Raw genomic sequence first — 22,416 nt, 5'->3', positions numbered from 1 at the left:
CTCTAACTACATGAGAAGTCAGGAAGAACGCGTTTGGCCTCCCCGTAGAGCTGGAGAGCAGCCGGGACACAGGGAAGGGGCAGGTGGCGCTCTCTGCTCACGCACGCATTATTCCTTCTCTCGCATTGTATGTTTGAAGCTGGAATTTCCTGTGTTGACTGGTGGATGGCCTTCCTCCCCCACCCCCTCCCCAGTGCAGTGTTGCAAGGTGAACTCTCCCCGGAGCATGCTCTGAAATGCAAGCTCCAGCGGCAAGCACAGCCCTTCACGGTCACCCAGGGCCTGCGGCTCTCTGCAGGGGTGTGTGGGTGCGTATACCTTGTCCTGCTGTCCTGTTCCTTTCGCTTGTGTATCTTAGCCTTTTTGTTCCAAGAACTGATTTTGTTGTTTTAAAGAATGCGGTAAGTGTAATCTTATGAACTCTTCCTTTATTCTTTTCCCTTCCTTGATGGTTTCATTTTTTACACTTTTCACGTGTTTCTGTAGTTATGCAACTGGCATGCATTGCAGTGTATGACTGATTATGGCTTCACCTTTGATTGGACTTTGTGGGGTGTAAAACATGTGAGATTTTCTTGATTCCTTCCAGAAGCATGCTGTGACCTTACAATATACTTTGCGTTTCTTCTCGTTCATGTAACCCTTTGTAGCTCCAGGTTCCACATGTGTGTTGGCAACGTACTTAAACCTCCTGACTCGACAGACTAGGGTGTATTCATTTGTCGATCCATTTGATGTTAACATGGTGTTTAGTTCTTATCTTCTGAAGTTGAAGGAGACACACAGAGGTGGTTTAGCGCCCAGGAACTTCCATTTCCACCTTTGGGGGTCTGAGGCCTTTCTCCATCAGGGCCCCCTGCATGTACTGGGTCCTCAGCTCCACTAGAAAAGGAGGCGCCTGCTCTGGCTAGCTTACGGCCTCCTTGCCAGCGCCTGAAAAGCAGGAGCGCCCTGAATCAGGAAGGATCTTAAATACTCCGGGGACTTTTTGTTATTTCTAAAAGGCAACGGACACATCTAAAAGATGCCTCACAAAAAATGTTACAGGCAGGTTTTAGACCATCGTTTTTGTGGCCGTGCTTGCAGAAGACAGGACTGGGCCCCAGAAATCACTGAGACGAAGCGAACATGACGAAAGCTTGATCTGAGGGAGGACACGAAGGACTGAGATAAGGAGTGGGAGGACTTGGTGACCTACTGGGGGTCCCCATCTTTAGACATCTTTAGGGGTGCCGAAAGATGACTTCGTGGTTCTGACTTCATAGCGGCTGGTGAAACCCGCTATGATCCCATACCTGTGCATGTTTGCCTGTGGGTTTCGCCCTAATCTGAAAGTAACGATTTTAGACGCTTTGTTTTGGAATCTTTATATGACCAGTGTTACAAGTATTATTGTGTGCGGAGAGCAATGCATGCAGTGAATGAAAGTAGCCAGAATAGTAAATACGCAATTTTCGGATCCAGTCAAGGCCTACATATCCCATTCAATCATAGTTTTAGCTGACAACCAAGAAGAAAGCCTGGGTAGACTGGCTTCCCAGCTGCTGCTTTTGTACAAGTAGGAAGTGAACAATAAAGTTTAGTTGAACGTCGATGCGCCTGGACGTGGCCCCGCCTCCCGCATCCGGATCCGCGATTGGTTGGCAATGGCCGCCGGCCGCCTTTGGAAGCCCTGATTGGCGAAGGCCGCTGTCGTTCCGGAGCAGCGTCGCGGCGCCGGCCCGCCCTCCTCGCCGCGTCGCCGGTTCCTCGGCCGCCAGCTTCGCCTCGCTTCTCCTCTCCCGGCCGGACTCCGGGGGGCCAGAGCGAGAAGCGGGGACCATGTTCCGCCGCAAGCTGACGGCGCTCGACTACCACAACCCGGCCGGCTTCAACTGCAAAGGTGAGGCGGCGGCCATGGTTCCTCCCTGGGGAGCGGCGGGACCCTCGGCTGGCGGCCGCGTTTCTGCCTAAAGTCCCTGGGCCCCGGCCCCTGTTCTCCCCGACGCCCTGTGCCCCCCGTCCCTGTGCTCCCCGACGCTCCGCTGGCCCCTGTGCTCCCCCACGCCCTGTGCCCCTCGGCCCCCTGTCCTCTCCGACATCCTGTGCTCCCCGACGTCCCCCGGCCCCCTGTGCGCTCCGACGCCGCCCCCCCCCGTGCTCCCCAACGCCCCCTGTGCCCCCCGGCCCCTTGTGCCCCCGACGCCCCCTGTGCCCCCCGACATCCTGTGCTCCCCGACGTCCCCCGGCCCCCTGTGCGCTCCGACGCCCCCCTCCCCGTGCTCCCCGACGCCCCCTGGGCCCCCGGCCCCCTGTGCTCCCCAGCCCTGCCTCGGCGTCGCCGCTCGCCGTCTTGTGCTTGTCACACCGGCTGCCACCTGTGCCTGGGTAGCTGCTAGCCGGGGTGGTGAGGCAGAACCTCGCGCACCTGCTGGGGGCCGGGGACGGTGCTGAGTTAAGTATCGCTCATTGCCAGGCACCGAGCCCAGGGGCTGGGAGGCCTAGCTCGCAGGTGCAGGGAAGGAATGGCAGCTGGGCGGGCTGCTGACCCGGCCTAGGGTCATGAAAGTGGGTGGCGGGAAAGCAGGGAGACCGCGTCGGGAGAACTAAGGGATAAGGCTTTTAATGGTATTGAAATTATAGAGGGCGACGATACTGCTGACGAACGTAGCTGTTGCTAGCTTGCTAAGTTTGAAGGGGATCATTAGGTCCAGCTTCTGGTTACCTGCTCAGCTGGGCACTCTCAGCTGGGTGGGTGTTGTTTACCCCCCCTCGTCTCCCTGTTGCTTTGTAGTGTCTGGTTTTTCTTCCTTGCCTTTTACTTAATTGCAAAGCGTCAGTGGCAGTGTAGCTCAGTGGGTTTGCATGCTCAAGGCTCGGTTATCTTGTGTGTAAATCAGGACCATCATGTGGTTAGGATGTGCGATGGGGCTATGCCCAGTGTGCACTAAATTGGCAGGTAACAACACGTTGCCTGTAGTCCCAATGTGTGCAGGCTTTAGTTTCTTTAGTGTTTCACTTTAGCTTGTTACTATGTTAAAAATTTAGCTTTGTCCCATCTCTCCTCTCCCCCTGGGAAGGAACTGGAATGTTAGTAGCATTTAAAACAGAAAAGCTGTGTGCTACATAGGCACTTGGTTCCTTGTATGAAAGTTCCGTGAGGATGCTAAGTCCTGTTCTTAACCCATTTTGTAGTTGGGAAATTCTGGGACATGGAATATGCTGGTGGGGTGTCCGGTGCGGTAGCCTAGTAGCGAAAGTCCTCGCCTTGCATGTGCTGGGATCTTAAATGGGCACTGGTTTGTGTCCCTGTGGCCCCGCTCCCAGTCCAGCTCTCTTGTGGCCTGGGAAAACAGTGGAGAACAACCCCAAATCCTTGGGACCCTGTACCCACATGGGAGACCCGGAAGAAGCCCTCCGGCTCCGCTCTGGCTGTCGCTGCCGTTTGGGGAGTGAATCAGTGCACAGAAGATCTTCCTCTCTGTCTCTCCTCCTCTCTGAACATCTGACTTTGCAATTAAAAAAACCTGCAGGCAGCTTGTCCGCATTCCACATAACTGGTGCTTGAATGTTATTCAAGTGTTTGCTCATGCGTGACTCCTCCAGTGTGTACTTTAAAAAAAACTATGTTTATTTTGTTTGAAAGAGGAACGGGGTGGGGAGGGCCGTCGATCTTCGGTCACTCCGCAGATGGCTGCACCAGCCCAGGCTTGGGCAGGTGTGGAGGTTCTGGGTCTCCCGTGGGAGCGCAGGGGCCCCGAGCGCGTGGGTCGGTCCGCGTGCAGAGCGAGCTGGATGGGGAGCAGGGCAGCCGGACCTGGACGCACACCCTGTTGGGTTTTGGGTGCTGCAGGTGGCGGTTCACAGCACTGACCCACCGGTTTTTACTTCAGCTCCTTCTAGCTCCGTGAACTGTGTTTTGGCAATTGGCAAAGTCGACAGAACCAGTTATCTGGAGAAGGAAGTGTTCTGGTGGATATTATTGGCGATGTAATTAATGATAATTTTTATTGCAGATGAAACAGAATTTAGAAACTTTATCGTTTGGCTTGAAGATCAGAAAATCAGACACTACAAGATTGAAGACAGAGGAAATTTAAGAAACATCCACAGCAGTGACTGGCCCAAGTTCTTTGAAAAGGTAAAGAGTGAGGGGAAGTAGAAGAAAAACGGGAGCTTTCGTAAAAACAAGCCTGCGATGGCTTTGTTCTTTAAAATAGTGATCACTGCTGCAAAAACTGGTGTCTGCGGTTCAGGGTTTATTTTTTGGTTTTTTTTAATCATGCCGCTTTTGATTGTAGAGAAAATTATATTATCCCTTCCTAACCTTCAGTATTACCTAGAAATAGTTCACTTTGCAATTCCTGTTCTGTGTCCTAATAAGTAGTTTTGCATTGTTTTTCATAAATGGCGCAGGGCAGAGTGTTCATGTTAGGGACTTGGTGTTGTGTGTGGCAGGCCAAGCCAGCAGCGTGCGTGAGCACCTGTCAGTCTCCTGGGGCAGGCCGAGCTGGCAGCCTGCGTGAGCACCTGTCCGTCTCCTGGGCAGGCCGAGCCAGCAGCCTCGGTGAGCACCTGTTCCTCTCCTGGCTGCTCTGCTTGCAGCCCAGCTCTCAGCTGGTGTCCTCAAGAAAGCAGCTTGAGGTGGTCTCAGGGCATGAGTCTTTCGTCCTGGTGGGAGACTCAGAAGATCCTGGCTTCGTATTGGCCCAGTTCTGGCTGATCTTTAAAAAAATAAAAACAAAAGGATTTTTATATTTGGCTAAAAGCGTAATAATCATACATTTTAGTAATTTATCTTATGAGATAATGAGGCATTACTGATATATTGAAAAATGAGACTGTCATGTTCAAGCTAATTTTTACATATTTATTGTACATGCCCTTTGCATACAGTAGAAGTAGTTTTTTTTTTTAAGATTTATTATTTTTTTTTTATTCGAAAGTCAGATTTACAGAGAGGAGGAGAGACTTGGTTCACTCCCCAAGTAGCTGCAACAGCCAGAGCTGAACCAATCTGAAGCCAGGAGCCAGAAGCTTCTTCTGGATCTCCCACACGGGTGCAGGGTCCCAAGGCTCTGGGCCATCCTCAGTTACTCTCCCAGGTCACAAGCAGGGAGCTGGATGGGAAGTAGGGTTGCCGGGATTAGAACCAGTGCCTATACGGGATCCTTGTGCAAGGAAAGCGAGCACTTTAGCCACTAGGCTACTGCGTTGGACCCAGATGTTGTCTTTAAAGGGTCTGTGTGTATGTCATGGTTTTGTTGCTGAATTTTTTTCCGTTGAGGTAGTTTAATTTGGTGATGTTTGTATGGAAAGTTTTTTTTTTTAAGGTGTATTTTTCATGTATTTGAAAGGCAGAGTTAGAAGAGACAGAGATCTCTTGGGTTCCTTGGATTACTCCCAAATGGCCTCAGTGGCGCTGGCTGGGTCAGGCCTAAGCCTCGTAAGATGCCACTTCCTCAGGTGGTAGTTTAACCCATCATGCCGCAATGCTAGCCCTGGAAAAAAATTATTTTCAAATTAGAATACAAATCAAATTTTACAATGTCCCTACTTGTTATTAAAGGTTTCCACCACCTGTTGGTTTGATTTTTTAAGAGCAAAGTGATTAAACAGCTTTGTCCTTATATGCAGTGGTTTTTTGAATTGGGGGAATGGTTAAAGATAAACCCATGCTGTGACCTTGGGTGTGTACATTTTGGTTTTTCTCATAAGTAAATGCAGGTGGCAATGCCAGGTGCCACAGGATGCGGGTGGCAATGCCAGGTGCCACAGGATGCACGTGGCAGTGCCAGGTGCCACAGGATGCGGGTGGCAGTGCCAGGTGCCACAGGATGCGGGTGGCAGTGCCAGGTGCCACAGTGTTAGTGTTGTCTGTACATGCGCTTCATTAGCGTTGTACTCAAAGAGTTCTTTGTAGAGGGAAGGTTGGTCTGTTCTGGTGCAGGAAATGGGAGATCTGTGTCCACAGGGGTTCATTGTAAAGGTCAGAAAATGTGTGTTGTGGAAACCGCATGAATTTAAAAAAAAACCCTTTTTGTACCAAATAACGCTAATTTTGTTTAAAGGTTCATGTATTTGAACATCTCTTTGAAAGCTGGAGTTAGAGGGAGAGAGGTTTGCCATCTGTTGGCTCCTCACTTGGCTGCGACAGCTGGAGCCAGGCCATCTGAAGGTCAGTGTAGGTGACAGGCGTCCCAGGGCTGGTCCTTCTGCTGCTTTCCCAGGCGCGTTAGCAGGGAGCTGGATTGGAAATAGAGCAGCTGGGACTTGAACCCATGCTCGTGTGGGATACTGCTGTTGTACGATTACTCCCTTTGCTGTTCAGGAAATACTTCTCGAGTTTTCATGGGTTTCTTGAGACTTTGACATATATTTCAGGATTTTAATCTTATGACATGTTCGTGTGTGTAAGACAATAGGAAATCTCACATACAGAAGAGTGAGGAATAGTTGTTTCTGATGTAAGTTCCAGGAGTGACAGTAAAGTTAGAACTTGCAGGTGAATGTGTTGGGACTCACCACGTCCCTGTGAACTGGTCTCCTTAGAGAGAATGGTGATGTCATTTTGTAAGTTCTCTCTAGAACTTCTCCTTTGGAATTACTTTACGCATCGTGTGTTAGATCTTTTCAGTATTTTTTTCTTTTTTAAGGTTTATTTATTTTTATTACAAAGTCAGATATACAGAGAGGAGGAGAGACAGAGAGGAAGATCTTCCATCCAATGATTCACTCCCCAAGTGAGTGCAACGGCCGATACTATGCTGATCCAAAGCCGGGAAACAGGATCTTCTTCCGGGTATCCCACATGGGTGCAGGGTCCCAAATCTTTGGGTCGACTGCTTTCCCAGGCCACAAGCAGGAAGCTGGATGGGAAGTGGAGCTGCCGGGATTAGAACCAGCGCCCATGGCACTGGGCTTGGATCTTTTCAGTATTCTTAATATTGCTCTTTAAAAAAAGAAATAGTTGCAAGGTTTTTCTAAGAGGATAGTTAAAAATATGATGTGGTTAATGATTGCTGATTCCATTATTCCTGAAAAGATTTGTAAATGGAAGTTCCAGAATTCTGCCTGAAAATATTGTTGGAATTTGAAAGTAAGCGCTAACACAGGGCCTTAGGTTTGTTTCGGGTGCTCAGTTGTGGGATGGGTGTTCCGTGGAGTAGTTGGGCATGCGTGTGGAAATGCCATACCTCAGCTGTGCTCGCTCCACTCCCAGCTTCCTGTGAGCCACGTCCTGGGGAGCGGCAGACAGTGGCTTGGTCCCTACCACCTGCATGGAATACCAGTAGAACTGACTCTTGGCTACCTGCGGTTGGGCCCAGCCCTGGCTTTAGGGAGCATTTGTTGAATGAGCTGGTGGATAGGTCTCTCTTTGTCTTTCAAATAAACACAGTGGATAAACTAAAAAAGTTTTAAAAGTCCCATTTAATTGTTTAGTGTGTCTTGGGAACTCTAATCAGAAAATTCAGTTTGGAGTCCCAGATGGGTCTTGAACAGTGACTGGCCAGACTCGGTCTCTGTGTCTGTTCAGTGCACAAACTGCCCTAGATTCCGTGTCTGCCTGCAGCCTACAAAGGTACAAACTTCAGAAAAGCATGACACAATGCTTTTCTTTTCTTTTCTTTTCTTTTTAAAGATTTATTTATTTATTGGAAAGTCAGATATACAGAGAGGAGGAGAGACAGAGAGGAAGATCTTCCGTCCGATGACTCACTCCCCAAATAAGCGCAACAGCCAATGCTATGCCGATCCAAAGCCAGGATCCAGGAACTTCTTCTGGGTATCCCACACGGGTGCAGGGTCCCAAGGCCTTGGGCCGTCCTTGACTGCTTTCCCAGACCACAAGCAGGGAGCTGGATGGGAAGTGGAGCTGCCGGGATTAGAACCGGCGCCTATATGGGATCCTGGTGTGTTCAAGGCGAGGACCTTAGCTTCTAGGCCACACCGCCGGGCCCGACACAATGCTTTTCTTCCTTTCACAGCTTATTTAATGTTTTGTAAAGGCAGAGAGATAGATTTCCCATCCACAGATTCCCCCCTGCCCCAAAAGCCCTCGGCAGCAGGGGCTGGGGCAGGCCTGAGCCAGGGGCACAGTCTAGTCTCAACCTTGCATGGCCAGGACACAGCTGAGCCGTGCTGCGGGCAGAGGTGGGTGTGAACACAGCCGCTGGAGCACGGGATGCCCGCATCCAGGTGGTGGCTTCACCTCCTGCTAACGGCTGGCCTGCTCATGTTTTTTTTTTTTTTTCTTTTGAAGACTTTTTAAATTTTTGTTGGAAAGTCAGATACACAGAGGAGGAGAGATAAAGAGAAAGATCTTTCATCTGCTGATTCACTCCCCAAGCAGCCGCAATGGCTGGTGCTGTGCTGTTCCGAAGCCAGGAGCCTGGATCCTCCTCCAGGTCTCCCACGTGTGTGCAGAGTCCCAAGGCTTTGGGCTGTCCCCGACAGCTTTCCCAGGCCACAAGCAGGGAGCTGGATGGAAAGCATGTCTACCAGGATTAGAATTGGCACCCATATGGGATCCTGACTCATGCAAGGTGAGGGTTTTAGGTGCTAGGCCTCCACACCGGGCCTGCTGTTGGTGAATGTTTCCTTTGGATTACTTCATTGCATGGGAAGTGCGGTAATATAAATATTACAAGAAATGGTTAGACAGCCAAAGAGCTCTTTGAACTCCAGGATTCTTTTGGTTTGTAACCGTGGTAATGAAATGATTTTTTTTTTTCTCCTCAGTATCTTAGAGATGTCAACTGTCCTTTCAAGATTCAAGACCGACAGGAAGCAATTGACTGGCTCCTCGGCTTGGCTGTTAGACTTGAATATGGAGATAATGGTATGTTTTGTGGGGGCTCGGTGATTTAAAGAGAGTGAGAGCAAAGTTGGGGAGCGAGGAGGGACGTACACAAGTCTCGGGTCCTTCCTGTGTATCATTGCTTGGGTAAATTTGCCACCTTTCATGGTCTGGTTAGTGTTCCCGGAGTGCTGGTGATGTGGGGTGTTGCTCGCAGCTGGCGTTTCCACTAGAGCTGCAGCGAGGGCCCAGCACCAGTACACACTACTTCCTGTTTTACCACAGATTCGTACGCTGTTGGAGGCTTTTGAGTGTTCATGTCCATCTAGCAAACATTTCTCATTCAATGGAGTATCTCGTCGCGCCTGCCGGCACCTGGCTGCAGCGTGCCCTCTGGCCTGCGTCCTGTGTTCCTGGGCACCGGCTCGGCAGGCGTTTGTGGGACAAGGACTTGCCCTTTCCCTCTCCTCGGAGCTGTGCAGACTCCTGTCACTCCTAAACCCTCTGTTATCAGCTGCTGGGCCCGGCCTGCCAGCTTGCTCAAATTGAAATCTGCTCAGGAGTGCTGCGTGGTCCTTGTTTCCAAAGAGTAATTCCAGTTACACAGACTCCTCACTAATAACTGATTCTCTACCAACGCCCGAGGCTCCTTCGTGTGGTAATCAAGGCCTTTGCTGACTAGCCAGGCGGCCCGAGTGACGGCACCACGTCCTTACAAATATATAGATTATAAATAAGGCTCACATCCTTGTTTTCTCCCTTGGCGTGTGTGTAGTCTAAAGCCTGCCCATCCTTTTAGGATCCTGCTCCGGCACCTCTTTAGCAGTGCTATTTCCTGGAGCTTGGAGTCCTGTTGTAGGTTTTACAGTCATGTACCACTGTGGATTTTGCTTCTGTTGCCTGGCCCAGCATGTCGCAAGCTGACCATTGGCTTTGTTCCATGTGTGGTACTTCTGTTAGTCTCTTATTGCAAATCGCCACACACCTGATAGCTGAGACACAAGTTGCCACTTTGGGCCAGAGGTCTGACATTGATTCAGGAGCTGAAGTTGGCAGCAGGGTTGCTTTGGTTTGGGGACTGAGTGCCGCCTCCCTGCTGGCCTCTCGCCCCTCCGTCTTCCCGCTCCGGCAGCAGAGTATCTTGCTGTCTCTCCAGCAGTGCCCCCATTGCACGTCTGCTCTGTGCTCTGCACCTCGTGCCTCATTCTGAGGGGGCCACTGCTCACCTCAGCCCACGTGGGTCATCCGGAGCCCTCGGTGTGGCCCCGGTCCTTCTCCAGCGCGAGGCGATGTCTGCGCAGGTCTCAGGCATCAGGATGGCATTGCTTGGCAGATGGTGCATTCCGTCTGCCACAGCACCTGGCGTGGTTTCCACTGTGTCACTGTCACAGCGGCAGTAACTGGAGAGTGCAGGGAGTGAGTGTTGCACACACCGGCTTTGTGGAGCAACCGCTCTGTCCTTGTTCAGGCTTCAGTATCAGAAGCCTATGGCAAACAAGTTTAAGGAAATCTCTAAGTTTAGAGTTAATGTATTTCAGTTTTAGTTTACAAAGAAAATTCTTGGGCTTTCCTTAGTAAATATCATAGTTAAGCCTTGTGGCCTTGCAGTAGCGTTGGTTGTCGGGGTGTTTAACAAAGTTCTTTTTAGCTGTCCTGTAGTGGGGTGATAGAAGTAAAGCGGACTGTTGTTTCAGCTGTCCCTAGGAGTCACAGCCGTGTCACCGGGCAGTGTTCATCTGTGTTGAGCCCTGTGTTGTGTCCGTATTTCATGTCTGGCTTTTGACGGGTGTAGTTCACGTCTATCTGATGTGCGCCATATGATCCTGTACCTACAGTTGCTCACAAGTACATTGGTGTCTCAGAAACAAAAGCTTCTGAGATACTACAGACTTTTTGATATTTATAAATTAAATGCTTTGGGGAAGATAACTGTTATTAGAAGCATGTTAGAAATGTAGCAAGGAACATATTTTCATTACTCTTGTTTTTAAAGATTTATTTTATTTATTGGAAAGTCAGATATACAGAGAGGAGGAGAGACAGAGAGGAAGATCTTCCGTCCGATGATTCACTCCCCAAGTGAGCGCAACGGCCGATGCTATGCCAATCCGAAGCCAGGATCCAGGAACCTCTTCTGGGTATCCCACATGGGCGCAGGGTCCCAAAGCTTTGGGCCGTCCTCGACTGCTTTCCCAGGCCACAAGCAGGGAGCTGGATGGGAAGTGGAGCTGCCGGGATTAGAACCAGAGCCCATATGGGATCCCGGCACGTTCAAGGCGAGGACTTTAGCCGCTAGGCCACCGCCGGGCCTCATTACTCTTATTTTTTAATTACTATTTTCCATAATAATATTGTAGGTTGGAGGGCTTCCTCCCTCCCTCTCCTCTCTCCCCACTTGCTCCTCCTGCCGTCTCCCCGCGTTACCCAGCAGTGCAGGCCCTTAGTCACAGGTGCAGGAGTAACTTCCTGCCATTCACATATGGATGGGAGGTGCAGGCCGAGGTAGATATGTCATTCTGCAAAGGCTGGATGTTTCATTGGGAGCCATCTCATTTGTGAGAAGAGGCTTACTGCAACGGATCTGCATCCAGTGTGGCTTCCTCACGATGGTTATCTAGGAGAATCTATGGATGTATTATATTATCTCTATGTATTTTGTACTTTGCATGAAGGCTGTCTTATATCAGAGAGGATATAATGATATTTGTTCTTTTGGGACTGGCTTATTTCATTGAGAATAATGGTCTCCAGTTGGGACCGTTTTGTTGCAAATGATAGGGTTTCATTTTTTGTTGTTTTGGGATTTCATTTTTTATGGCTGTGTAGTATTCCATAGTTGTGCCATGACTGAGTAGATGTACCAGTGGTTTTTTTTTGTTAACCCATTCATCTGTTGATGGGCATTTGGGTTGTTTCCACGTCTTCATTGTTTGGAATTGTGCTGCTACAAATAATAGGATTGCAGCTTGTTGTCTCACATGCTGATTTCGTTTGGATGCATTCCTAAGAGTGGGGGAGCTAGGCTGGATGGTAGGTCAGTTCTCACTGTCTGAGCACTCCACCCTGCCTTCCGTAGTGGCTGCGGGTCTACCCCCGGCAGTGGTGGCTCCGGGCCTTTCCCCGGACCCTCGCCCGCAGTTGTTTGTAGATGTCTGCATGCAGGCTCTTCTCACTGGAGTTGGCTGGAACCTCAGTGTGGTTTTATTTCTATTTCCCTAATAGCGAGGGAACCTGAGCATTTTTTAGCATGTCTAGTAGCCTTTTGAGTTAGTTCTTTTGAAAGCGTGCTCACTGCCCTTGCCCGTGTCTGGGGGTTGGGTCTTTGCTGCTGTTCCGGTTCTGAAGCTCTCTGTAGGCCTGGAGTTAGCCCCCGTCTGCCTGCGCTCTGTGGATCACTTCCTCCTGTTGCTTGCCTCTGTGTTCGTCATTTCCTTTGCTGTACAGAAGCTTCGAGGTTTGACTTAATGGCCTGAAATTCCTGTGCTTTTGGGGGTCTTTTATAAGAAGTCTTTGCTTACACCTATGTCTTGTAGAGCATTCTTTATATTTATCTCTAATAATTTGATGGTTTCTGGCTGATTTTTGTTTAAGATGAAAGGTGGGGGTGGGGTCTTGTCTTACTTGTAAAGACAATCTAATTATCCCAGCAGCCTTTGTTGAAGAGACCAACCTTTCTCCCTGGGTGGTTTTTGTTCTCTTGGCAAAGATTAGTTAACTCCATGTGTGGGCTCCCCTCTAGGGTTTCTGTTCTGTTCCGTTGATCGGCTCTGTTTTTGTACAAGTACCAGGCTGTTTTGGTTAGCACTGCCCTTCTATACACCTTGAAATTGGTTTGGTGATTCCTTTAGTTTTATTTTTGTGGTTTGATACAGCTTAGGCTATCCATGGTCTCTTGTGTTTCCAGGTGAAATTTTGTGTCATCCTATCTAGCTCTGAGAAGAGTGTTCCTGGGATTTTGATTGGGATTGCATTGAATCTCTGAATCACTTCCTGTGATATTGCATTTTGACAATGTTGATTCTGCCGATCCATGAGCATAGTAAATTTCTCCATCTTTTAGTGTTTTCTTCTATTTCTTTAATGTTTTGTAATTTTTATCATGGAGATTTTTTATCTCTTAGATTAGGCTTATTCCAAGGTATTTAAGGTTCCTTTCTGCTATTTTGCATAGAACTCATTTTTACAAGTTCTTTCTCAGATGTAGAGTTTGAAAATTGTAAAGAACAAAAGCATTTTTTTGTTGTTAAAGATATATTGATTTTTATTGGAAAGTCAGATACACAGAGAGGAGGAGAGACAGAGGAAAATCTTCCGTCTGATGTTTCACTCCCAAAGTGACAACAATGGCTGGAACTGAGCCAGTCTGAAGCCAGGAACCTCTTCTGGGTCTCCCACACAGGTGCAGAGTCCCAAGGCTTTGGGCCGTCCCCCAGCTGCTTTCCCAGGCCACAAACAGGGAGCTGGATGGGAAGTGGAGCTGCCAGGATTAGAACTGGCGCCCATTTGGGATCCAGCACCCTCAAGGAAAGGACTTTAGCTGCTAGGCAGTTGTGCTGGGCCCAAAAGCTTTCTTTGAGTTGGTTAAAGTAGTAATACTGTCTGTCATCAGTAGTCGGCGCTGTTGTTCTTTTGTGGTTTTACAGTAATTGACTGCCATCTATTTTAGGATTTATATTTGTCAAAACCATTGTGAAATTTTGTGCTTTTAACTTTCTTAAGCCCTTCAGTGGCTTGACAATTTATTTGACTATTTTACTTTATTGGTGGAGTTTTAAATTTACAGAAAAATTATAATAGTATACATTATTTTAAATACTCATTCTAGAAATTCAACATTTAACTTCATTTCCTTTTTTAATATGATTTTATTTTGCTTTTTTTTACCTTTTTAAATTATGTTTTTGATAATCTTTACATAATTAATTGGGGTAAAAATATTCAAGGGCTACAGGAAAGTGGGTAAGACTATTATTTCCCTATTGTTTCTTTCATGTTTCAAGGAGGTATTAAGGGAGAAGGCCCACCCAATTTCCCACCCTCCCCAGGTCCCGGATGTAGGGTATGTTCTGAGATACTTGCTCAAATGGTTTTGATATTTCACCAGTTATGAATTGCTGTCAATCTTGCCACTCCAAGCACTATGAGGTCTTTGAAGAATCCACTGATTGACATAGTCCATCATAGAGTCTCTGTTTGCCCCATATTTCGCTGCCAACATATAGCTGAGATGGTTGATTGACCTGTTCTGTCTTCTCTCTTTTCTTAGTTAGGGTTCTGACCATTTTGATTGGGGAGATCCCCAAAGAAACTTTGAGGTGTTCCCAGACCAGATTCTTGTATGTACTAGCAGGTACAGGGCTCGGCACAGTCTATGGCCCTGATCAGCTGGTGGTTGCAATTGCTGGGTTGGTTCTGTTTTCAGCCTCAACTTCCACTGGAACCAGCCAGCCTGGTGCTGCCCAGCACATTCTCGGCCCTCACATAAACAAGTGGGAGCTGCAGCCTAGTTGGAGTGACCCGCAATAACCCCCATCAGGTCCGCCCCCTACCCTGGTTTGCCAGTATGTGTAGCAGTAGTCCAGTCTGTCCCACACCCTATTCCACCCCAGCCCCTGTCCTGGTTTTCATGCCCTCCCGTGGAAGTGGTAACCCAAGAGGGAGGAGCCCACTATTTCCCTCCCAGGCCTTTCCCACTCCCAGATTGTGCACTCTCCAGGTAGTTCTGTGGTTTGACTTGACAGATTTAGTCCCCAGTGCCAGCTTCTGCCAGCTGATGCTGTGGCTAAGCCCAACCAACCCTCACCCACTCTGATTTTGTTTGCACCAGTAGGAATAATCAGCCCAGCCTGGCTTTTCCCTGATCTAGTCCACATGAGGCGTACAGGTGTTGTAGCCCTGCTTAGTCTGGTCTGCCCCTATCCCAGCTCATGCTCTCCAGCGGGAGTAGCTGTCCAGCAAAGGAACCCCCCTATATTCCCCCTGCTAGCTCTGCCCCCTCCCTTCCTGGTTCTCACGTATGCTGGTTGGGTGCTGCAGTCACTTCTGACACAGGCATCCTCACCTTGGCATTCCGAATTGTGCACTGGTTTTTGTTGCGACCGAACCTGGCTCGACCCACACTGTTCTGGTGCCTGGATTTGCCAGTGGATGACGTGAACTGATTCAGCCTGGTCTTCCCCCGATCCATGCCAGATGTATGCCTGTGGGTAACTCCATGGCCTGTTCTGAGCTGTTTCCTATCATGCTTCTTGTGCTTACCTGCGGGGACCATGTCCTGCCAGAGGAGTTGCCCAGGCTCCTCCATCAGAACCTCTCCCAATGCCAGATTTTGCGCATACCAGGGGGTCCATGAGCCAGCCCTACTCAGTTCACCTCCTGTCCTAGCAGGAACAGTGGCTTTTCCTGACTGGCCTTCAACCCAAACTGGTCCTTGCTGTTGGATGTTTCAGCCCAGCCATGGCTGGTCCATACCCACATATGGCTCGCACATGGCTCAGTAGGGGTTGAGACCTTGCCTAGTCCATCCCACATCTACCCTGGTCCTCCAGGACACCAGGCGGTGTTGGAATCTGGCCCGGCTCTGTGCATCCCGTCCCAGTCCACAATTGTGCCAAGGGAGACTACAACCATTTCCCCATTCAGAACGCAGCCCCCATTTCAGCCCACACACCCCTTGATGGGAACCTCAACCCAGCTAGGGTTGTCCCCTTAGCTCCCCAACCAGGCCTGTTCCCAGCCGTAGATCACACGCATGCCAGTGGTCGTTCTGACTCAGCTTGGCTCAGTCCTTCATCTGTCCCGACCTCTGCCTTAGACACTGTGGCTTAGCGTTCCTGGCTCATGCAGACCACTAGGTACAAGAGCCTAGCTCAGCATGACCTGTGCTCCCCTCTGGTCTCTAGTTTCGCTTGTGGCTAAGGTTTGCTCAGTCCTGCCCGGTCCTCCCTGTTCCATTACTAATTGACACATTACCCAGCTGTTGGAGCTACTTTGTCCAGCTTGTGCGACCCTCAGGTCTGGACCACATGTTCACCAGTGGGAGCTATGATTCGCCGAGGGAGTTTCCCAAGTTCCTTCACTTAATCCACTCCCAGACCCAGTTCTTATACATGCCATTGGGTTTAGGCCAGTTTCCGGTGAAGTCTGGCCTTCCATTTAGTCTTGTATGAGCTGGTTGCAGCCTGGCTCACCCCACACCTTATTCAGGATGCACATTTGGGTGCTGCTGCCCTGACCAGTCCAGACTGTTGGGGGTTCCTTTACCTGTGGTTGATGGCAGGCTCCTTGGTGACACCTAGCTTAGTCCATCACCACCCCATCTCTTGAGCTAACCAGTGGGGCTAGAATTTCCAAAGGGTTTGGCCCACACATCCCTCACAGAATCTGCCCCCGGTTATTGTTCTAGTGCTAGTTAATGTAGTGGCCCTGCTTAATGTGACCCTTCTCCTGATCCATCATCATGTCAGGTAACAGGGTATGATCTTGCTGGACAAGCTCTGAGCCATAGCTTTTGCATGGACTGGTATTTGGTGGTCAGCATTGTTCAGTGATTACAAGTTTTTCAAAGGAAGAGTTACTGCCATTGGAGATCTTTACGATTGCTTCATGTCCTAGAAGCACAGTGGGTTCAACCTGGATCTACCTAAGCAGCGATTCAAAGAACCAAAACCCCAGAGTTCCCCGGCCGGGTGGCCAGCAGGCGGAGCATGGCACCAAATGGCGCACTGGTCACCCGGGGACAGCTTGCCACGTGCACATGGTGGCTGGCGTGGGATCCAGGCATGAGACGCCCCATCCTGAGACCCCATTTCCTTTTTATTAAGATGTATTTTTATTGCAAAGTCAGATATACAGAGAGGAGAAGAGACAAAGAGGAAGATCTGTTCGATGATTCACTCTCCAAGTGACCGCACAGGCCGGAGCTGAGCCAATCCGAAGCCTGGAGCCTCTGCTGGATCTCCCATGTGAGTGCAGGGTCCCAAGGCTTTGAGCCGACTTCTGCTTTCCCCGGCCACAGACAGGGAGTTGGATGGGAAGTGGCGCAACCAGGAGTAGAACCAGCACCTATATGAGATGCCAGCATGTTCAAGGCTAGGACTTTAGCTACTAGGCCACTGTGCTGGGCCCAGCCCTTTTTCTTTCCTTCACACATCCAGACACGTATATTTTCTTAACTCATCCTCATACACTTGTAGCTTTTTTCTAAATCATTCTCTAGTATAACAGATGATTTTCTTTTCTCACTAAGTGACATTTTTATAACCACAGTACTTTGATCAGAATTAGGAAACAAACTTGGCTACCATACTGTGATCTATAGATGTTACATTTCATCCACTGTCCCAGTAGCATCTTTGTAGTCTGTCCCATCCAGGACTCGGCACACCCTGCTCCCTAACAGGAGCACAGATCAGCCCTGGCTTTTAGGAGGTGTTCTCTTTAGTCTCCTGTAATCTGGAACACTCAGTGACACGTTACTTTGTAGAGTGTTCCTTGAAAGTGTTTCTTGGCTGTATTCCTGGTTTATTCTTTGATTAAGAATGACTCCGGGATGATACATCAGCTTGGACCACTTGGTGCAGGTCTCCCCACGAAGAGGCCGATTCCCCCTCCGCATTAGCACACTGGCTTGTGTGGGTCTGCGCATTTCCCTGCTTGGAAGCATCCCCTCAGTGTGGGTCAGCTTCATGAACTGAGTGTTAGCTACTGCCAGAAGGTGTTCTAGTTTTAGCATTGCTTCTGCAGTCACTTAATGGCCTTGCACTCTAAGGAGTTGTGTGTTTCTGTAAAGCTGTTCCGATGCGTGGGTTCTTTGTTCATTCAGTGGATCATAATGCTTGTCATGGTGTGGTTCTGGATGGGGCTAACTGGGTCCCTTTGACTCCTGACCTCAACTTAATGCTTCTGTTTTCCCCTTGTGTTTCATTAGCAAATCATACAACCATTATATCCTAAGATACTGTTTTGGGCATTTAAACAGCTGAGTGAATTATTAAGTGTCTTTATTAGTAAGTTATTCTTAACTATTTTTCAAATGAGAGTTGTGAAATCTGCCTAAGTCTGAATTTCAAGTTTCCAGGAATGAGTTGTAGGTTTCCATGTCGTGGTGCACTTGATCTGTTCGTTCAGCATACAGCATTCAGAAGGTTTGGGAGGAAGCTTAGTGTTCAGTGGTCTCTGCTTGGCCTCCTCCCACTCTTCTGCCTCCAGTGACACGGGGGGCTTACAGGGACACTTCTGCCTCCCTATAGTTCACATGTTTGAAATTGTCTTCATTTATAAAAATATTTGTGTCCTGTATTTAAGTAATCATTTAAGTTAATTTAAGCCGTGGACACATCTTTTGTTAGATTTTCATGTCAAGAAATAATTCTGGTCAGGTGGATTGCATTATGATTAAGTTTGACACAGATAAATAGCAAGTAAACATGGCGTAAGAGTTTTGAGTGTGCAAATTACATTTTTGCTTATTTTTTACAGCTGAAAAATACAAGGACTTAGTACTGGATAATGCAAAAGCCGATAATGCAACTAAAAATGCAGAGCCACTGATCAATTTGGATGGTGAGTATTTAAAAGGGTGAAATTGAATATCAGGTTTGTTTGTTTTTTAAACTTCCTAAGGTTTAGGTTTACACAGGTCTTAGTATATTAAGCATACTTTGGGACTGGCACCATGGTGTTAGTCAAGTGTCAAGCTTCCATCTGTGCTGCTGATGCCACGTTCGGGTGCCGGTTCAAGTCCTGGTTGCTCCACTTTTGAGCCCGCACCCTGCACCCACAGGGGAGGCTGAGGAAGCGCCAGGCGGTTGCCGCTGTGGCCCTTTGGGGAGTGAACCTTCTCCCTCTCCTTCCCCCCGTCCTCCCTCCTTCTCCCCCACTGTAAATCTGCCTTTCAACTAAAATGCTTAAAAATATATCCGTCTTTGTGCTGACAGTGATTTTCATTGTTAGGCATGTTACCATGCTCTTACTTGATTAACTCCTAGTAATTTTGATCTCTTGCTTTCTATTTAGTCACGGAGGTCATTGTTCTGCCTCCCTGGGTATACAAGGAGAGAAGTCCTCACATTTTGTTCTTGTCTTAGATCCCAGGTGTCTTCTGGTGTGGAGATTCTAATTACCTAGATTGTAATATGTTAAGTACTCTGCCTGCTGGTTCCTTGGGACGTAAAACTGATGAATTATCCTCAAAAATGAGGAAGCCTGTTGGACACTTCAGGGCTGCTGCCTAGAGAAAACTGCCCATTGATGGGATCTGTGGGTTGGAAGGAATAACCTTGGGAAGAAATGTTAATTAAAAATGCTGCCTATGATGAGCCTTGCAGAAATTTACAGGGAAAACTAACAGGAGTTCAGTCATTTTGACTGATGAAATGTATTACTGGAAAGACCAGTTATCTCATCAGTCTAACTGTTGACATTTTTAAGTTATGTGTTCATCAGTTTTTTCCATAATTATGTTTGTGGAACTGTAAAGGGTTTTCTTGTTGGTTCACTGTGTTCATGCTTAATCTGTTATAGTAAATAATCCTGATTTCAAGGCTGGTGTGATGGCTTTGGCTAACCTCCTTCAGATTCAGCGTCATGACGATTACCTGGTGATGCTTAAGGTCAGTTTCACACTCTTAATTCTTGACAGAAACTCTGTGTATACAGAAAAAAAAAATGTATTTATTTTTCTAAATATGAGCCACTGGATGGACATTTAAACTTAGGGTTGAGTGACTGGAGTACAGGGGAGGACTGTATGGGCCACGAGACAGATTTCCTCACTGTAGATTGCCTAATAGCTGATACGGAGGAATGTTAGCTCCATGCTGCCCCTTACTGGACCCTGACAGAGACGGTCCCCCACACGGCCCCTGACGGAGATGATCTCGTGCAGTCCTCTCAGCAGTCAAAAAATGACATACAGGAGCCCGGGACAGTGGTCTAGCAGTTGAAGTCCTAGGCTTGAACATGCTGGGATCCCAAATGGGCACCGGTTTGTGTCCCGGTGGCCCTGCTTCCCACCCAACTCCCTGCCTATAGCTTGGGAAAGCAGTTAGAGATGACCCTAAGCCTTGGGACCCTGCACCTGCGTGGGAGACCTGGACTAGGCTCCTGGCTCCTGGCTCCTGTCTTCAGATAGGCTCGGCTCCAGCCGTTGCAGCTGCTTGGGGAGCAAATCATCAGATGGATCTTCCTCTCTATCTCTCTTCCTCTCTGTATATCTGACTTTGCAATAAAAATAAATCAATCTTAAAAAAAAGGGGGGGGGTGGCATACAGGAAAAAAACAGACTGTAAAGAGGACGCAGAAAGTGATGCAAAGTGATAGAACCAGTGTTTAATATAAGAACTCGGAGTGCTGCGCGTTCACGGCTTCCCGGATGTATTCACTGAGGTTACAAGAATGGCTAATGGTGGTGGAGGGCAGTGGCCAGCAGTCCGGGGGAGTGGCGCTCCAGATACCAGGCTTTGTTGAGGTTTTTCCTGAGAATTGTTACTGATTTTACAAGAGGTTAAGAGTTTTTGATAAGACCTTGTGCCTGTGAATTATTTTAAATTAAGCACTTTTGCATTAAAATGACAATTTTGCTGAGGTTAGATTAAACCAGAATTGATAGTATTTAGGATTATATATATTAAATATATATAATAGGTATCATGTGGGAAGTGCTGATTCTTAGACTCTGATAGTCTGCACTGAATCCGCAAGTCATCTTGGATTTTCTGAACCCAGATTGGATGTCAGGACTAAACTTGCTGTAATGAAATTTAGCTGTTTCAAAGTCTTGTTCCTTCCTCGGTAATATATGTTGTCATGGAACGGTTCGGTTGTCATCAGAAACTGGAGCAAGACAGCACACAGTTAACGGGGTGCGGGTTCCTGTGTTAGACTTTGAAAGTATAAACCAGCTATGGCAAGAAGTTGTCTCTTGTGAATTATCTTGAGGTATTCAAACAGTGCCTGATAGTAAGGAAAAGCTTAATTGTCAAGCATGAGTATGTACCCTGTGGCAGTCAATGTGTAATACATTTGTAACCACAAATATGTACAGAACCAGTAGTATTTTTAATCAGACCAAGTGCTGAGGCTCTTTTCTAGACCCAGAGGAAAAGAGCATTAAACTGGGTATAAAAAGTAAACATGTTGTTTTGGGTTTCTTAGGCGATCCGCATTTTGGTTCAAGAGCGCCTGACACAGGATGCAGTTGCTAAAGCAAACCAAACAAAAGAGGTGTGTATGTACATATATTGTTAGTGCCTTGTTATTGAAAGTCCATCTGGTGTTAGGGTAGCACAGAGGATTCACTTGTTTCAGTGCAATTGAGTTGGTTCCAGGTGCAGTGAACACACCCAGTCTCCGGGCTGCATGCTGGAATTTAAAAAACAAAGAGCACTTAAGGGAAGATGCCGCCAGTGATGGTGCATGGCGTGCGGGCCAGTGACTGCCCGGTTGGAAGGGTCTCCCCTTGTGGAATTTGGTCTGCATTTTCCCTGACTTGCTTTAGCTTAGGCCAGCAGGGTGAAAGGTTACATGTCAGCGCTGTGAGGGTCCCCTGAAACACTTGGCTTCATCTTTAGCATTTGGGGTGCACCGGGCTACTGGGAACTGGATTCGTGATTCAGCTTTTTTCTCCCACCTTGTAGAACAATCTGTGGTTCTGACTTCACAGTGTGAAGTGTGGGAGGCAGCGCACAGTTTGCATGATAAAACTTGGTTTTGCTGTTTCAGATCTTCACGTTACCTCAAACACCAGCCCAGAATAATGTAGTAGAGAAGTTCTCAAATTCATTGTGCTTATTTGTGATTGTTACAGCTAGCATTTGGGGCTTGTGGTCATTTTCAGGACTAGCTGTGCTTTTCCATTTTAGATGACAAAACAGTGTTGTTAACTGTAGTCTCCTGTGTCTCTCCCCCCCATCTTTTTTAAAGGGCTTGCCTGTTGCTTTAGACAAACATATTCTTGGTTTTGACACAGGAGGTAAGTGAATTTTAATTCAGACTCTGAGACACAGTGACTATTTGAGGGAAACACTGTAGGGAAAAAAGGTCTGGTCTAAGTAATGCTTGCAGTTTCCTGTGAACTTTTTCAAGATCTCTGATGGAATGTTTTTCTGAAACCAGATGCAGTTCTTAATGAAGCCGCTCAGATTCTGCGACTGCTGCACATAGAAGAACTTAGAGAGCTGCAGACAAAAATCAACGAAGCTATCGTAGCCGTTCAGGCGATCATCGCTGATCCAAAGACAGACCACAGACTGGGCAAAGTAGGCAGATGAACCGTGAGCTCAGCCTTCCCCGCTACGTCACTGGTGGCATGTATTTGGGAATCTCATGGGAGGAAGCCCGGGAAATTGTTCTAGATATGCCACCACTGCTTTTTTTCTTTAATAAAGTTTGTGAAAGTGGACTTTTTCTTGTAATATTACAAGAAACTATAGATCCATAAGTTGTAGGAAAATTTAAATTTTTATTGGAATAATCTAGAAAAATTGAGAACTATAACATTACATCTTTGGCATTTATAAATGCAGTACTTGTGGTACTTCAGAGGCACTGAAAATTGAATCCTAGCACCTTTTGATAGGAATGCACTTCCGCAGAGGTAAAAGCTTATAAGTTTGGCCGGGAAGCTAAGGGCATCG

At 47.8% G+C, this 22,416-nt stretch overlaps 1 protein-coding gene across 1 annotated transcript; it reads left to right on the top strand.

The window, feature by feature from the left end:
- The first annotated feature begins 1,659 nt into the window (after positions 1–1,659).
- RTRAF (RNA transcription, translation and transport factor) lies at positions 1,660–22,181 on the top strand. The gene is made up of 8 exons (XM_040969197.1): positions 1,660–1,882; positions 3,996–4,120; positions 8,722–8,821; positions 18,260–18,343; positions 19,304–19,392; positions 20,936–21,004; positions 21,704–21,752; positions 21,896–22,181. Exons 1-8 carry the CDS (start codon positions 1,822–1,824, stop codon positions 22,048–22,050), a joined length of 732 nt encoding a protein of 243 aa, XP_040825131.1. The 5' UTR covers positions 1,660–1,821; the 3' UTR covers positions 22,051–22,181.
- The last annotated feature ends 235 nt before the right edge of the window (positions 22,182–22,416 follow it).

Source organism: Ochotona curzoniae, unplaced genomic scaffold (assembly GCF_017591425.1).
Source record: "Ochotona curzoniae isolate NIBS_2020 unplaced genomic scaffold, NIBS_Ocur_1.0 scaffold_4701, whole genome shotgun sequence".
Classification (NCBI taxonomy): Eukaryota; Metazoa; Chordata; class Mammalia; order Lagomorpha; family Ochotonidae; genus Ochotona; species Ochotona curzoniae.
The sequence above is the reverse complement of the archived record's forward strand: the minus strand, read 5'-3'. Positions and strand labels throughout refer to the sequence as shown.